Source organism: Rhincodon typus, chromosome 7, assembly GCF_021869965.1.
Source record: "Rhincodon typus isolate 14 chromosome 7, sRhiTyp1.1, whole genome shotgun sequence".
In the NCBI taxonomy this organism is placed as follows: Eukaryota; Metazoa; Chordata; class Chondrichthyes; order Orectolobiformes; family Rhincodontidae; genus Rhincodon; species Rhincodon typus.
In genome coordinates this window covers 98,770,724-98,788,618 of record NC_063338.1, presented here as the reverse complement: position 1 = coordinate 98,788,618, position 17,895 = coordinate 98,770,724, and the positions used below count along the sequence as shown (strand labels likewise).

General features: G+C 44.0%; 1 protein-coding gene across 1 annotated transcript in view; it reads left to right on the top strand.

Moving 5' to 3' along the window:
* The window catches only part of smarcal1 (SWI/SNF related, matrix associated, actin dependent regulator of chromatin, subfamily a-like 1), a 76,121-nt gene that overhangs the window by 1,679 nt on the left and 56,547 nt on the right, over positions 1-17,895 (top strand). The window contains exons 2-4 of the mRNA XM_048599380.1: positions 2,081-2,131; positions 11,154-11,435; positions 13,670-13,720. Of these exons, the coding sequence (XP_048455337.1) occupies positions 2,081-2,131; positions 11,154-11,435; positions 13,670-13,720 (384 nt within the window). The remainder of the gene's footprint in view (positions 1-2,080; positions 2,132-11,153; positions 11,436-13,669; positions 13,721-17,895) is intronic.

Genomic DNA, 17,895 nt, shown 5'->3' with positions numbered 1-17,895 from the left:
ATATCTACCTCCACTCACTTTAAAACTATGCCCCCTCGTAATAGCTACCTCCACCCCAGGAAAAAGTCTCTGGCTGTCCACTGTGTCTATACCTCTGATCATTTTGTACACCTGTATCAAGTCACCTCTCATCCTTCGTCGTTCTAAAGAGAAAAGCCCTAGCTCTCTCAACCTTTCCTTGTAAGACTTTTCCTCCATTCCAGGCAACATCCTGGTAAATCTCCTCTGCACCTTTTCCAACACTTCCACATCTTTCCTGTAATGAGGCGACCAGAACTGGACGCAATACTCCAGATGTGGCCGAACCAGGCTTTTGTATAGCTGGAGCATAACTTCACGGCTCTTGAACTCAATCCCTCTATTAATGAAAGCTAACACGCCTTCTTAACAACTCTATCCACCTGGGTGGGAGCTGTGGACGTGAACCCCAAGATCCCTGTGCTCCTCCACACGGCCAAGAATCTTTCCGTTAACTCTGTATTCTGCTTTCAAATTTGTCCTTCCAAAATGAATCACCTCATACTTTTCAGGGTTACACTCCACCTGCCACTTCTCCGCCCAGCTCTGCATCCTATCAATGTCCCTTTGTAACCTAGAACAGCCCTCCCCACTATCCACAACTCGACCCACCTTCATATCATCCGTGAACTTACTAATCCACCCTTGCACTCCTTCATCCAAATCATTTACGAAAATCACAAATAGAAGAGGACCCAGAACAGATCCTTGTGGTACACCACTCGTAACTGAGCACCATGTTGAATATTTTCCGTCCACTACCACCCTTTGTCTTCTGAGGATCAGCCAATTCTGAATCCAATCTGCCACATTTCCCCCTATCCCATGCCTCCTTACTTTCTGCATGAGCCTACCATGGGGGACCTTCTCAAACGCCTTACTTAAATCCATGTATACCACATCCACTGCTCTATCTTCATCCACATGTTTGGTCACCTCTTCAAAGAATTCAATAAGGTTTGTGTGGCATGATCTACCCCTCACAAGCATAGTTCTAGATCAATCTGAAGCTGATCCTTCTGTTCCACTTTCTCACCATAGCCTTGTATCAATCGACAAATGAATCCCACTGTCACTCTCTCTCTCCATTGCCATCAATCAATTCCAAGCTGTCCTGACCCCCCCATGTTTTGTTGATTGATACTGTACCTAATCCCAAAACCCTACTGCCTCTGCAAGACTCTATATCAATCCATAGCTAATCACACTGCCCCACTTTGTCCCCATGGCCCTGTATTAATCCAAAACTGATCCCGATGCCCTGCCGTCCTCCCAGACTTCAGTATTAAATGCAGACGTCCCCTCTTTGCTTTGTGCAGTCATGTCTGGATAACTATGGTTTATGTACAGGAACTTTTACTAAAGTGGATATGTGGCTAGAAGAATGTGGTTAGTGGAAGCTGATGTGATCATCAAGGGTTGCTGTGTAGGCTTTTCTGTTTAGTTATTTAATAATCAGTAAGACTGGAAATACTCAGCAGTCCTCTAAACAGTTCTGTTGTGACCAGGTCCCTATGTAGCCAGTGACCAAATCAGGGAGAAAGGTATCCACAGGAACAGCAATGATATTTACTGTTTCATAGAATCCCTACAGTGTGGAAACAGGCCCTTCAGCCCAACAAGTCCACACTGACCCTGAGAGCATCTCGCCCAGACCCATCCCCCTATAACCCACCTAAGCTACACATCCCTGAACACTTTTGGAGATTTAGCATGGCCAATCCACCTAACCTGCACATCTTTGGTCTGTGGGAGGAAACTGGAGCGCCCGGAGGAAACCCACGCAGACGTGGGGAGAATGTGCAAACTCCACACAGACAGTTGCCCGAGGGTGGAATCAAACCCGGGTCCCTGGCGCTGTGAGGCAGCAGGGCTAACCACTGAGCCACCATGCCGCCCCTGTTTGGGGCAAATGTATCTGTCAGTTTTTGTTTCCACTTTGGATCCACATTTTATCCTGACTGGAGGATTGATGCTGTTACTATTGGTTTTATCAGTTGTGTAATGATTTATAATCAAATAAATACTGCATCTCACTTTTGTTATCATTCTGTGATTGCAGATACAGCCACCAAGATGTGGAACTTCAGCCTGGATGATTACAACCACTTGAGTGAGTTCAGCCATAACCAGATTTTTATTGTAAATGAACAGATTGCTGTACTGACTTTCTAAACATGTTTCCATTAAGCCTCACCTGTTACACTTCACTTGGAGATTAATCAAGAACAGTCGGTATGATTTATTAGGGAAAGTCATGTGTGACCAACTTGAGTTTTCAAAGAGGCGACCAGGTATATAGATCAGGGCAATGCATTCAACGTAGTCGACTTGGAGTTCAGCAGGGCTTTTGATAAGGTCCTGTATAGGAGACTAATAGCGAAGGTAAGACCCCATGGGACCCATGGAAACTTGATTAGTTGGATCCATAATTGGCTGAGCAGCAGGAAGCAGAAGATGATAGATGAGGGATGTTTTGCTGACTAGAAGTCTGTGTCTACTGGGGTCTCATAGAGGTCAGTGTTGGGGATCTCGCTGTTTGTGTTAGATATAAATGATTAAGACTTGAATGTAGGAGTGTTGATCATTAAGATCACGGATTAAATGAAAGTTGGTGGGGTGGCAAATGGTGAGGAGGATACCTGTGGATTGCAAGTGAGATGAGAACAACAGCCCTTTACATCAAGGCTACAGTTGACCGTGGTGGGGAGTGGGGGGGTGTGGGAGGTGGGGAGGTTGGCGGTTGGCGGTGGCGGTGGTGGTGGTTAGGGTGGCATCATGGAGCCCCAGAAGAACTAGAATCAATGGGCATCAGGGGACAGACTATCCGTTGGTTGGATTCATAACTGCCACGTAGGAAGATGGTCGTGGTTGTTGGAGGTTAGTCATCTCAGCTCCAGGACAACTCTGCAGGAGTTTGTCAGGGTAGTGTCCCAGGCCTAATTATCTTCAGCAGCTTCATAAATGGCCTTCCCTCCATCTAAGCTCAGAAGTGGGGATAATTATTAATGCTTGTGTAATGTTCAGCACCATTCGCAACTTATCAGATGCTGAAGCAGTCCGTGTTCAGATGCAATTTCCAGGCTTCAGCTGACAAGTGACAAGTAACATTTGCGCCACACAAATACCAAGTTATGACAGTCACCAATAAGAGACAATCGAACCACTGCTCCTTGACATTCAACGGTGTTACCGTGACTGAATCCCCCCAACCATTGACCAGAAACTCAACTGAACTAACCGCATAAACACAGTGGCTACAAGAGGAAGCTAGAGGCTAGAGGCTCGGAATACTGTGGTTAGTGACTCAATTCCTGACTCACCAAGGCCAGTCATAGAGTCATAAAGCTGTACAGCATGGAAACAGACCCTTTGGTCTAACTCGTCCATGCCGACCAGATATCCTAAATTAATCTAGTCTCATTTGCCAGTATTTGGCCTACATCCCTCTAAGCCCTTTCTATTCATGTACTCATCCAGCTGCATTTTAAATGTTGTAATGGTATCAGCCTCCACCACTTCCTCTGGCAGCTCATTCCATACACACACCACCCTCTGTGTGAAAAGTTGCCCCTCAGGTCTCTATACATCTTTTCCCTCTCACCTTAAACTTATGCCCTCTAGTTTTGGACTCCCCTACCCTGGGGAAAAGACCTTGGCTATTCACTGTATCCATGTCCCTAATGATTTATAAACTTCCATAAGGTCACCCCTCAGCCTCTGATGCTGCAGAGAAAATAGCCCCAGCTTATTCAGCCTCTCCCTATAGCTCAACCCTCCAACCCTGGCAACATCCTTGTAAATCTTTTCTGAGCCCTTTCACGTTTCAGAACATCCTTCCTATAGCACGGAGACCAGAGTTGAACGCAGTATTCCAAAAGTGGCCAAACCACTGTCCACCATTACAAGGCATAAGTCAGGAGTGTGATGGAATACACCACACTTGCCTGGATGGGTGCAGCACCAGCAACACTCAAGAGGCTAGACACCACCGAAGACAAACAGTCTACTTGATTGGCACTACATCCACAAACATCCACTGTCTCCTCCACTGACATACAGTTGCAGCAATGTGCATCTACAAGATGTACTACAGAAAAAGACTAAAGATCCTCTCCTAGCACCTTCCAAACCCTTGACCACTTCCATCTAGAAGGACAAGGGCAGCAGATACATGGGAACACGACCATCTGCAAGTTCCCCTCCAAGCCACTCACCATCCTGATTTGGAAATATATCACCATTCTTTTACTGTCACTGGGTCAAAATCATGAAATTCCTCCCTGATGGCATTGTGGGTCAACCTACAGCATGTGGACTGCTGCAGTTCCCTAAGATAGCTTGCCACCGCACTCTCAAGGGCAACTAGACTTGGGCAATAAATGCTGGTCAACCAGTGACACCCACAACCCATGAATGAATAACAAAAAAAGAGGATGTCTGCGGGCTGATCAGTGGCAAATGGAATTCAGTCGAGATTAACGTGCGATGAAGTACTTGGGCACAACAAGCAAGGCAAGGTATGAACAGTAGCAACTTAGGAAGCACTGAGGATGTCCACCGGTTCCTTAAGGTTGCAGGACAGGTTGATCAAGTGATTAAGAAGACATATGGGAAACTTGCCTTTATTGGCTGAGGCATAGAGTTTAAGAGCAGGAAGGTAATGCTGGAACTGTATGAAAAATTGATTGGTCCATAACTAGAGTATTGTGTCCAGTTCTGGAATCCACATTACAGGAAGGATGTGACAGCACTGGAAATGGTGCAGAGGAGATTTACTAGAGTGTTCTGAGGAAGGGTCACCAGACCCGAAATGTTAACTCTGATTTTTAATTCACAGATGCTGCCAGACCTGCTGAACTTTTCCAGCAACTTCTGTTTTTTTTTACCAGGGTGTTGTCTGGACTGGAGAGTTTGGATAGACCGGAGTTGTTTTCCTTGGAGCAGAAGAGACTGAGTTGGGGGGTGGGGGGGTGTGGAGATGGTTGAGATGTATGAGATGTATGAAGTTGAAGGGTATAAACAGTGCAGAATAGGAAGGAGCACTTCCCCTTCGTGGGGTTCAATGACTGGGGCAAACGTTTGAGCTAAGGGACAGGAGATTTAGAGGGCACATGAGGAAAACACTTTTACCTGGAGGGTGATGGGATCTGGAACTCACCATCTGCAGGGGTAGTAGAGGCAGAAACCCTCAAAGCATTTAAGAAGTATTTAGGTGTGCAATGCCAAACATACAAGGCTATGGACATGTGCTGGAAAATGACATTAGAAATGTTACGTGGTTGTTTTTGAATGGCAAAGATTTGATGGGCCAGAGGGCCTTTTTCTGTGCTGAGAATCACATGCAAACGGTAACTATAAAAATCAGCAAGTCATGTTGCAGCTGTATAGAACTTTACGTAGGCCATATTTGGAATATTATGTGCAGTTTTGGAAGGATGTGGAAAGGGTACAGAAACATTTATTTTATTCATTCACGGGATGAGGGCATTGCTAACTATGTCAGCATTTATTGTCCATCCCTAATTGCCCACAGGGCAGTTAAAACTGAACCACACTGCTGTGGGTTTGGGGGTCATATGTAGTCCAGACCAGAGAAGGATGACAGTTTCCTTCCCTAAAGGACATTAGTGAACTAGATGGGTTTTTCCGACAATCGACAGTGGATTCATGGTCATCATTAGACTCTTAATTCCACTTTTTTAAAAATTTGAATTCAAATTCCACCATCTGCTATGGTGGGATTTGAACCCAGGTCCCCAGAACACTATCTGGGTCTCTAGATTAACAGTCCAGTGATAACAGTTCAATCCATCTCCCGCACTTCAGCCCTCACCAACCAGCCGCGCCCCCCCACCGCCCCCACCTTCCTTCCCACAACAGTGATAGGGTTCCCATCGTCCTTACCTACCATCGCACCAGCATCCACATCCAGAGGATCATTAGAACATAAAACAGTACAGCACAGTACAGGCCCTTTGGCCCACGATGTTCTGCCAACCTATTATCTTCGTAAGATCAATCTACTCTGCATACCCTACATTTTACTATCCTCCAAGTGCCTATCCAAGAGTCACTTAAAAGTCTCTAAAGAATCTGACTCCACTACCACTGCCGGCAGCGCATTCCACACGGTCACCACTCTCTGTGTGAAGAACCTACCTTTGACATCTCCCCTATACCGTCCTCCAATCACCTTAAAATTATTCCCCCTCGTAATAGTCATTTCCGCCCTGGGAAAATGTCTCTGACTATCCACTCTATCTATGCCTCTCATCATCTTGTAATCCCCTCTATCAAGTCACTTCTCATCCTTCTTCTCTCCAATGAGAAAAGCCCTAGCTCCCTCAACCTTTCCTCATAAGACCTGCCCTCCAGTCCAGGCAGCATCTTGGTAAATCTCCTCTGCACCGTCTCTGAAGCTTCCACATCTTTCCTAAAATGAGGTGACCAGAACTGAACACAATATTCCAAGTGTGGTCTAACCAGAGTTTTATAGAGCTCACAGCATAACCTCACGGCCCTTAAACTCAATTCCCCTGCCAATGAAAGCCAACACACCTTACGCCTTCTTTACAACCCTATTAACTTGGGTAGCAACTTTGAGGGATCTATGGACGTGGACCCCAAGATCCCTCTGTTCCTCCACACTGCCGAGAATCCTGCCATTAATCCTGTATTCTGCATTCAAATTTGACCTTCCAAAATGAATCACTTCACACTTTTCTGGGTTGAATTCCATCTGCCACTTCTTTGCCCAGCTCTGCATCCTGTCAATGTCCCGTTGCAACCTACAACAGCCGTCCGTGCTGTCCACAACTCCACCAATCTTCGTGTCATCAGCAAGCTTACTAACCCACCCTTCCACTTCCTCGTCCAAGTCATTTCTAAAGATCACAAAGAGCAGAGCTACCAGAACAGATCCCTGCGGAACACCAGTAGTCACCGAGCTCCAGGCTGAATACTTTTCATCTACTACCACCCTCTGTCTTCTATTGGACAGCCAGTTTTGTATACAGACAGCCAAATTTTCCTGAATCCCATGTCTCCTTACTTTCTCAATGAGCCTATCACGTGGAACCTTATCAAATGCCTTGCTAAAATCCATATACACCACATCCGTTTTGTCACATCCTCAAAGAATTCAATACAGCTTGTGAGGCGTGACCTGCCCCTCACAAGGCCATGCTGACTATTTCTAATCAAACTGTGCTTTTCCAAATAATCATACATACTATCTCAGAATCCTCTCCAATAATTTGCCCACCACAGAAGTAAGACTGACCGGTCTGTAATTTCTAGAATTATCCCTATTCCCTTTCTTGAGCAAGGGAATGACATTTGCCACACTCCAATAGTAGTGGAGTCAGATACTTTAGAGACTTTTAAGCAACTCTTGGATAGGCACATGGATGACAGTAAAATGTAGGGTGTGGAGGACCTGTACTGTGCTGTACTGTTCTGTGTTCTAATGGGCCGAATGATCTAATTCTGCTCCACTTTTTGTGGCCTTATGGTATTATGGAATGGACTGGGAAAAGTGTTTAGCAGCAAAGACAATTGAACATTAGCAGTCGTTTAAGAAATAGTTTGTGGCTCACAGCAAAGATGACGAAGAAGGATTCTAAAAAGGGGAGGTTAAGAATAGCATCCAATTGAAAGAAAAAGCATTCAATGTGGCAAAGATTGTGGTAAGCCAGAGATTTGGGACATTTTTGAAAGCAACAAAAGATGACCAAAAAAAGACCTTAAATCTAAACTCACAATATCAAGAAGGACAGCAAGAGCTTCTTTAAACTTCTAAGATCTAAATTAACATAAGCCCCTTCAAGGAAATAATGGGGAACCAGGAATTGACAGTGGAGTTGAGTAAATACTCTACGTCAATCTTCACATGTTGCCCTATTATAGGGAGGATGTTATTACACTGGAGAGGGTTTAGAAAAGATTTACCAGGATATTGCTGGGAATGGAGGGTTTGAGATACACTGGAGTGTAGGAGGTTGAAACGTGACCTTATTGGGATTTATAAAATCATAGGTGCATTGATAAGGTGAAATGACAACGGGTCTTTTCCCTCCAGTGGGGGAGTTCTGAGGAAGGGTCACTCGACCTGATACATTAGCTCTGATGTCTCTTCACGGATGCTGCCAGACCTACTGAGCTTTTTCAGCAATTTCTGTTTTTGTTTCTGATTTACAGCATCTGCAGTTTTTTTTCGGCTTTTCCGGGCATATTTTTAAGGTGAGAGGGGAAAGATTTAAGAAGGACATGAGGGGCAACTTTTCTACACAGAGAGTGGTTTGTGTGTGGAATGAACTGCCAGAGAAAGTGGAGGATACAGGTACAGTTACAGCATTTAAAAGACATCTGGATAAGTACATGAAAAGGAAGGGTTTGGAGAGATATGGGCCAAGCGCAGGCAGGTGGGACTAGTTGAGTTTGGGAGCATGTTCGAAGTGGACTAGTTGGACCAAAGAGTCTGTTTCTATGCTGCAAGACGTATGACTCTAAAACATTCCAAAGTTGTTAAATATTCAGCGTGCAAAAGGAGGAGAGGGAATGACTACAATAATTGCCACTAGAGAAAAGGTGCTCAGGAAATCTACTGGGGTTAAAGACTGGTACAATCAAGGATTGTAAAGGGAATTTGTGCACAGAGCCTAAGGAGATAGGAGAGGTCCTTAATGAATACTTTTCTTCGGTATTCACAACTCAGAGGGACCCAGTTGTAGAGGAAGACAGTGTGAAACAGGCTGGTCGGCTAGAGGAGGTTGCTGTTGGTAAGGAAGATGTGCTAGGAATTTTGAGGAACTTGAAGATAGATAAGTCCCCCGGGCCTGATGGGATTTATCCAAGGATTCTATGGGAAGCGAAGGAAGAGATCGCAGGGCCTTTGGCGATGATCTTTTCGTCCTCACTGTCCACGGGTATAGTGCCAGAAGATTGGAGGGAGGCAAACGTCAGTCCCTTGTTCAAAAAAGGGAACAGGGATAACCCTGGAAATTACAGGCCAGTTAGTCTTACGTCAGTGGTGGGCAAATTATTGGAAAGGGCTCTGAGAGATAGGATTCCTAATCACTTGAAAAGGCACAGTTTGATTCGTGATAGTCAGCATGGATTTGTGAGGGGTAGATCATGTCTGTCAAACCTTATTGAATTCTTTGAAGAGGTGACCAAACACATGGATGAAGGTAGAGCAGTGGATGTGGTATACATGGACTTAAGTAAGGCGTTTGATAAGGTTCCCCATGGCAGGCTCATGCAGAAGGTAAGGAGGCATGGGATAGGGGGAAATGTGGCAGATTGGATTCAGAATTGGCTGACCCTCAGAAGACAAAGGGTGGTAGTGGACGGAAAATATTCAACATGGTGCTCAGTTGTGAGTGGTGTACCACAAGGATCTGTTCTGGGTCCTCTTCTATTTTTGATTTTTGTAAATGATTGGATGAAGGAGTGGAAGCGTGGATTAGTAAGTTCGCGGACGATACGCAGGTGGGTCGCACTGTGGATAGTGCAGAGGGCTGTTCTTGGTTACAAAGGGACATTGATAGGATGCAGAGCTGGGCTGAGAAGTGGCAGGTGGAGTTTAACCCTGAAAAGTGTGAGGTGATTCATTTTGGAAGGACAAACTTGAAAGCAGAATACAGGGTTAACGGAAAGATTCTTGGCAGTGTGGAGGAGCAGAGGGATCTTGAGGTTCATGTCCACAGTTCCCTGAAAGCTGCCACCCAGGTGGATAGAGTTGTTAAGGAGGCGTATGGTGTGTTAGCTTTCATTAATAGAGGGATTGAGTTCAAGAGCCGTGAAGTTATGCTCCATCTATACAAAAGCCTGGTTCAGCCACATCTGGAGTATTATGTCCAGTTCTGGTTGCCTCATTACAGGAAAGATGTGGAAGCGTTGGAAAAGGTGCAGAGGAGATTTACCAGGATGTTGCCTGAAATGGAGGGAAGGTCTTACGAGGAAAGGTTGAGAGAGCTAGGGCTTTTCTCTTCAGAACAATGAAGGATGAGAGGTGACATGATAGAGGTGTACAAAATGATCAGAGGTATAGATAGAGTGGACAGCCAGAGACTTTTGCCAAGGTGGAGGTATCTCTTACGAGGGGGCGTAGTTTTAAAGTGAGTGGAGGTAGATATAGCGGAGACGTCAGAGTTAGGTTCTTTAGTCAGAGGGTGGTCGGGGCGTGGAATGCATTGCCGGAGAGGGTAGTGGAGTCGGCCTCATTAGGGGCATTTAAGCGGCTATTAGATAGGCATACGGATGACAGTATAAGGGTTGGAGGTTAGATAGACCTTAGGATTCGGGTAAAAGTTCGGCGCAACATCTTGGGCCAAAGCGCCAGTACTGTTCTATGTTCTATGTCCCCTGAACCTAATGAGATGCATCCTAGGATATTAAAGGAAGTAGCTATGGAGATAGTGGATGTACAGGTAGTAATCTTCTCGGAATCCTTAGCTCCTGAAAAATTCCCAGAGGATTGGAAATCTGCCAATGTACCACATTTAATTAAAAATAAACAGATTATAAACAGATTAACTGAACATCTGTAATTGGGAATTTTTTTGTCTGTTATAAGGGATGTAACAACAGAACGTTTAGAAATACGTAATATGATCAAGCAGAGTCAGCATGGCTTCATTGAAGGGAAAATCATACCTGACAGATTTATTAGAATTGTTTGAGGTGGTGACAAGCAGGATAGATAAAGGCGAAGTGGATCTAATGTTTAGATTTTCAGAAGGAACTTGATATGGTATCAGACAGTAGGCTACTCAGTAAGATATGGACAAAAGATTGGCTAAATAATAGAAGACAGAAAGTTGGTATAAGGGTTGATTTTTCAGGATGGCAATCAGTAACTAGTGGATGCAGCAGCAATCGGTGCTAGGGCCACAATTATTTATAATATATGTTGATGACTTGGATGAGGAAAGTGAATATATTATAACCACGTTTGTGAATGACACAAAAATAGGTGGGAAGGCAAGTGGTAACCAGACTATAGCACACAGTGTCGAATGAAATGTTACAAACTGAGGTGTGTTCCTGAGATGCACTTTCAGAGTTGCGAGGTGATATCTGTCATGTTGGGCTGTCTTGAGTACCAAACCTCTCCCTCTGTGTTTCAGTGGAGAGAGTGAAACTGGTTCCAAGAACCACGTTAACGCCTCTAGATGGAATGTCAGAACCAGAGATGGCCATTGCTACCAGTTCACTGCCAAAAACTGGGAGAAAGCGTTGTTCCGCACTAACTGTAAACCAACTGGCAATGTTGGGAAAGAACTGGAAGAAGCCGGCTGCTGTGATACAGGGACAATTCAGACTTCTGTCACGGTCCCGTTGTGAAGTTGAGATTGGTTATCATGCAGAGGTTCTGAAAATCTTCAAACAGGCCAACTCCAGGCATTATGGTGAGTAATCCTTTCTCACTGATCACTTTAAACCCCAAGAAATTGTGTCCTATCTGCTCCCATTCATTTATTTTCTTATTCTCTCATAGGATGTGGGCATTTTAGCTAGGCCACCATTTGTTATCCATTCTTAATTGCCCTTGAGCAGTTAAGAGTCAACCATGTTGCTGTAGGTCTGGAATCATCCAGGCCAGACCAAGTGAGGACAGCCGATTTTCTTCCCTAATGTGTACCAGATGAGGTTTTACAACAATTGATGTTAGTTACATTGATCACCATACTGAACCTAGCTTTATATTCCCAATTTATTACTTGAACTTAAATTCCACCAGCTGCCATGTAGGGATTTGAACCTGTATACCCAGAGCATTATCTGGGCCTTTAGATACGAATTTAGTGACATTCCCACCATTCTGCAATCTACTAGCCCAGTCACACTGGACATCCCCTTTCATTTAAGAACATAAGAACTAGGAACAGGAGTAGGCCGTCTGGCCCTTCGAGCCTGCTCCGCCATTCAATAAGATCATGGCTGATCTTTTCATGGACTCAGATCCACTTACCCGCGTTCTTACCGTATCCCTTAATTCCTTTATTGTTCAAAAAAAATCTACCTTTTTTTTAAAAATGTTTACTGAAGTAGCGTCAACTACTTCACTGGGCAAGGAATTCCATAGATTAACAACCCTCTGAGTGAAGAAATTCCTTCTCAATTCAGTCCTAAATCTGCTCCCTCTAATCTTGAGGCTATGCCCTCTTGACCTAGCTTCACCTGCCAGTGGAAACATCCTCTCTACTTCTATCTTACCTATTCCCTTCATAATTTTATATGTTTCTATAACATCCCCCCTCAATCTTCTGAATTCCAATGAATATAATCCCAATCTACTCAGTCTCTCCTCATAAGCCAACCCCCTCAACTCCGGAATCAACCTAGTAAACCTCCTTTGCACCCCCTTCAGTGCCAATACATCCTTTCTCGAGTAAGGAGACCAAAACTGCACACAGTACTCCAGGTGTGGCCTCACCAGCACCTTGTACAGCTGCAACATAACCTCTCTGCTTTTTATTTCAATCCCTTTAGCAATGAAGGACAAAATTCCATTTGCCTTCCTAATTACTTGTTGTACCTGCAGACCTACCTTCTGTGATTCATGCACAAGGACATCCAGGTCCCTCTGCATAGCAGCATGCTGCAACTTTTTACCATTTAAGTAATAATCCTTTTTACTATTACTCCTATCAAAATGTCTGACTTCACATTTATTTACATTGTATTCCATCTGCCAGTCCTTTGCCCACTCACTCAATGTGTCTATGTTCCTCTGCAAAGTTTCACAGTCGTCTGCATACTTTGCTCTACCACGCATCTTAGTGTCATCTGCAAACTTTGACACCCTATACGTGGTCCCCAACTCCAAATCATCTATATAAATTGTAAATAATTGCGGTCCCAACACCAATCCCTGAGGCACACCACTAGTCACTGACTGCCAGCTAGAATAGCACTCATTTATCCCCACTCTTTGCTTCCTGTCAGTCAACCAATCCTCTATCCATGCTAATACTTTACCCTTAATGCCATGCATCCTTATCTTATGCAGTAGCCTCTTGTGCGGCACCTTGTCGAAGGCCTTTTGGAAATCTAGGTACACCACATCCACTGGGTCCCCATTGTCCACCTTGCTCGTAATGTCTTCATAGAATTCCAAAAGATTTGTCAAGCATGACCTGCCCTTCATGAACCCATGCTGCGTCTGCCCAACGGGACAATTTCTATCAAGATGCCTTGCTATTTCTTCCTTGATAATAGACTCAAGCATCTTCCCTACTACAGAGGTTAAGCTAACCGGTCTATAATTCCCCATCTTTTGTCTACTTCCCTTTTTAAACAGTGGCGTCACATTTGCTGTTTTCCAGTCTGCTGGGACTGCCCCAGAGTCCAGCGAATTTTGGAAAATTACTGCCAGTGCACCTGCTATTTCTCCCGCCATCTCTTTTATTACCCTGGGATGCATTCCATCAGGGGCAGGAGACTTATCAATCCTTAGCTCCATTAGCTTGCCCAACACTACCTCTTCCGTAACAATGATTTGGTCAATTTGGTCAACACTTTGAAATAGTTCTGTTTTGCATTTTAAATTTATCAGGATTCTGTTGTAATCTCAATGTGCCGTTTAGGCAAAGTTATTTTTGAGTCCGGTCGAAATGCTGATTTGATTTTTTTTGCTCAGATATGAAAACGAGAAAGTGGAGCTTCCTGTTGGAGGATTACAAACAGCTGAGTAAGTATCATGCCCCGCATATGGAACTTTTAAAAGTTCATTCACAGGATGTGGGCACTGCTAGAATTCAGTCTTACTCTTAATTGCCTTTGAGGTGCTGGTGAGCAGCTTTATGAACTACTTCACTGCGCGGGGTGTAGGGCTATCCAATGTGCTGTAAGGAAGGGAGTTCCAGGATTTTGACTCAGCAATAGTGAAGGAATGACAATATAGTTCCAGGACAGGATGGCGTATGTCTTAGAAGGGAACATACAGCTGGTGTCCCACACATCTACTGCTGTTGTCCTTCTTGGCAGTAGGAGTTATGGATTAGAAAGGTTCTGTCAAAGGAAACTTGCGTCTTTTAGATGATACTCACTGCATCGAATACACACCAGTGACGATCTGCACATTCAATGAACAGTACAGCACAGGAACACCCTTCAGCCTACCAAGATTACACTGACACATCCTTCTGAAGTGTTCTGAAGAACTGAGGTTTTCTGAAGAATGGTTACCGGACCCGAAACGTTAACTCTGATTTTTCTTCACAAATGCTGTCAGACCTGCTGAGCTTTTCTAGCAATTTCTGTTCTTGTTTCAAGTATGTCCAACCTTTCCTTTTAGCTAGTGATATATCAGAATTCATTAGCAACTTTTAATATAACTCCATAAATCATGTTGATTAATCCATTAACTCGTGGTTATAATACTAACTGCAGCTTTCCGTGTACCAGCCACCCCCCATTCAAACTAATTCAGGACTCTCTACCATATCAGATTACAACCACTTCAATTCGTAGTTACACTCCACTTGAAAGTCCAGTCATGCATAACGCGCTATGTAAACAATGCCATTTAACAAGACTGACATTCTATTCAAAGGTGAAGTCAGGCGCGACGACTAACAAAACTGCACAGACACTACAGGATGAAACCTTTTTGCACCCCACACCAAAAGTAGTGTTGTTTGATATTAAAATCCGACTGTGAATAGGTGCTATTACCGAGCCTAGCTAGAGTGGCTCCAAGTACCATTCAAAGGTGATAATTGGATTAGCCCTCTTCCTTTAAAGTAAAATGTTATTTCCCTGCAGACTTGTCTGAAGTTTTTATTCAACATGTATACAAGAAAGCTTTACCCCACTAATAAAACTAAAAAACGCTATGCAGTGTATGTAAGCAACCTTTAACCTACTAATAAAACTAACAGTACTATGTCCAGACCTGTGCAACCTTGAATGAATGAATGAATGAAACTGATAGCACTACTACAAACAGGTGTGACCACAAAACTGAATAAATGAATGAATGATAGTAAATAGAACGCACAGGTGGACGCAACCATGAAACTAACTAAACAACCTATAGTAAATAAAAACCACAGATAACCAAAACTGATGGGAACTCAGACTTTTATTTAAAAAAAACACAAGATGCCTTTTTCTAACTTTAAAATTCTAACCTTGAAAATAACAAGACTAAAGCCTTTTCAATTATGCAAGGACAAACCAGACAGATAATCTAATCTCATTAAAATAACCATTTACACTCAGCAATAACCGCTAACATTTAGCAAATGTTTAAACCATCTCCGATTTCCTGCAAAACGGTTTTTGTCCAATATCTACTGCTTAACACTCAAGTGTTAGAATGTTAATGTATGCTTAAATTCTGAATAAAAAAGGCTGCTTTTGAGCAAAGAAGGGGGGGCTGCGCCCTTTCCCCCTTCACCATCCACACTTCTAACACTATGGCAGTCCCAATTAATGTTTGGAAAATTAAAATCCCCCATTATTACAACCTTATTATGCTTTCATATATCTGAGATCTCCCTACATAGTTGTTTCTCAATTTCTCTCTTACTATTGGGGGGCCTATAGTACATTCCCATCAAAGATCAAATTGATCTTTCCTTTCTTATTTATCAGATCTTTATCACCGGTCTAAAATCACAAAACCAGATGGGTTTATTTCATCATCTGCAATTTTTCCATGATGCCTGAATGTTACCTGCACAGCAGTGTTCACTGTCTGTAGCTCACTGATGCTTGGTTGGACTCTTGGTCTTTCTTGTTATTTCGCATTTTAGAATGATTTCTTTCATTTTCCAAATGTGTTCCTTTTCTCTGCTCTTTTGACAGTTGGAGAAGGCAATTTTTCAGAGCAAGGGAAACATTGACTATACAGAGAAAGGGAAGAGAAAGAATGATTGAGGTGGCTCAGTGGTTAGCACTGTTGCCTCACAGCACCAGGGACTAGGGTTTGATTCCAGCCTCGGGCAACTCTCTGTGTGGAGTTTGCACATTCTCCCTGTGTCTGTGTGGGTTTCCTCCGGGTGCTCCGGTTTCCTCCCACAGTCCAAAGATGTGCAGATTAGGTGGATTGGCCATGCTAAATTGCCCATAGCGTTCAGGGATGTATAGATTAGGTGGGTTAGGGCTATGGGTCTGGGTGGGATGCTCCAAGGGTCAGTGTGGACTTGTTGGGCCGAAGTGGAGTCCCTTTGGTTCAATCCTATCTCAGAATCTTTTGTTAAACTGCAACCTGACCAATCAGAGGCTAGCTGCTATGCCGTACTCAACTGAATCCACAAGTGGTGTCAATTGAAAAGCTAATCAAAAGACTGTCTCTGGGCAGAGTTGTGCTGAACACGCCCAGGAGATGCTCTGTTGTCTGGGTACAGTGTCCCCAAAACCAACATCGTCACCTATGCAGCAGTTAGATTCAGAGATAGTTAGATTCACTTATTTTTCCAAAGCTGAAAATAACTCTAAGGTTTTGGAGTAGATTTGTAGCTCGGGTTGTGGGTGTTGAGGTTGGCTGGCTTGCCGAGCTGATTTCTTGTTTCGCAGACGTTTCGTTACCGTGCTGGGTAACATAATCAGTGCAGCCTCTGATGAAGCGTCGGTGTGTTTTCCCGCCTGGTTTTTAAACTCTGGAGTCCATTGAGCTGCATTGCCTCACTTCCGGTTTTCCTTCATAGTGGAATGTATATGGGGTCGAGTTATACGTGTTTATTAATTACTTTCTTTGTGGAGTGCCAGGCTTCTAGGAATTCCTGTGCCTGTCTCTGCTTAGCTTGTCCCAGGATTTTGGTGTTGTCCCAGTCGAATTGGTGGTTCTCCTTATCCATGTGGATTGAGATGAGTGAGTATTGGTCATGTCTTTTTGTAGCCAATTGGTATTCGTGTACCCTTGTTAGTTTCCTTCCTGTTTGTCTGATGTAGTGTTTCTCACAGTCTCTGCAGGGGATCTTATAGATGACATTGGTCGTGTCCATGGCAGGGAGTGGGTCTTCAGTTCGGATGAGCAGTTGTCATAGGGTTGATGTGGGCTTGTGTGCAACTCTGATGCCCAGCGGTCGTAGGAGTCTTGTGGTTAGTTCCGATGTGTTCCTGATGTAGGGTAGTGTGATGAGTGTGTCAGGGCGTGTAGTATCTTCCTGATGTTGTTCGTGTAGGCATCTTCTGACCCAGTTTTTGACTCCTTATGCTTTCTCTCCATTATAAAGCAGTGACCATTTTTTCTAATTTTCAGTCCATACTTCAAGAAGAAATAAAAAATATACGGTCACAAAAATTGGCAATTTCCACCTTTATTCATTGAGTTATACAGCACAGAAACAGACACTTAGTCCCAACTCTCCTTGCTAACAAAGAACAAAGAAAATTACAGCACAGGAACAGGCCCTTCGGCCCTCCAAGCCTGTGCCGATCCAGATCCTCTATCTAAACCTGTCGCCTATTTTCCAAGGATCTGTAACCCTCTGCTCCCTGCCCATTCATGTATCTGTCTAGATACATCTTTAATGACGCTCTCGTGCCCGCCTCTACCACCTCCGCTGGCAACGCGTTCCAGGCACCCCCCACCCTCTGCGTAAAGAACTTTCCACGCATATCTCCCTTAAACTGTTCCCCTCTCACCTTGAAATAGTGACGCCGAGTAACTGAGTGCCCCACTCTGGGAAAAAGTTTCTTGCTATCCATCCTGCCTATACCTCTTGTGATTTTGTAGACCTCAATCAGGTCCCCCCTTAACCTCCGTCTTTCAAATGTAAATAATCCGAATCTACTCAACCTCTCTTCATAGCTAGCGCCCTCCATACCAAGCAACATCCTGGTGAACCTCCTCTGCACCCTCTCCAAAGCATCCACATCCTTTTGGTAATGTGGCGACCGGAACTGTAAGCAGTA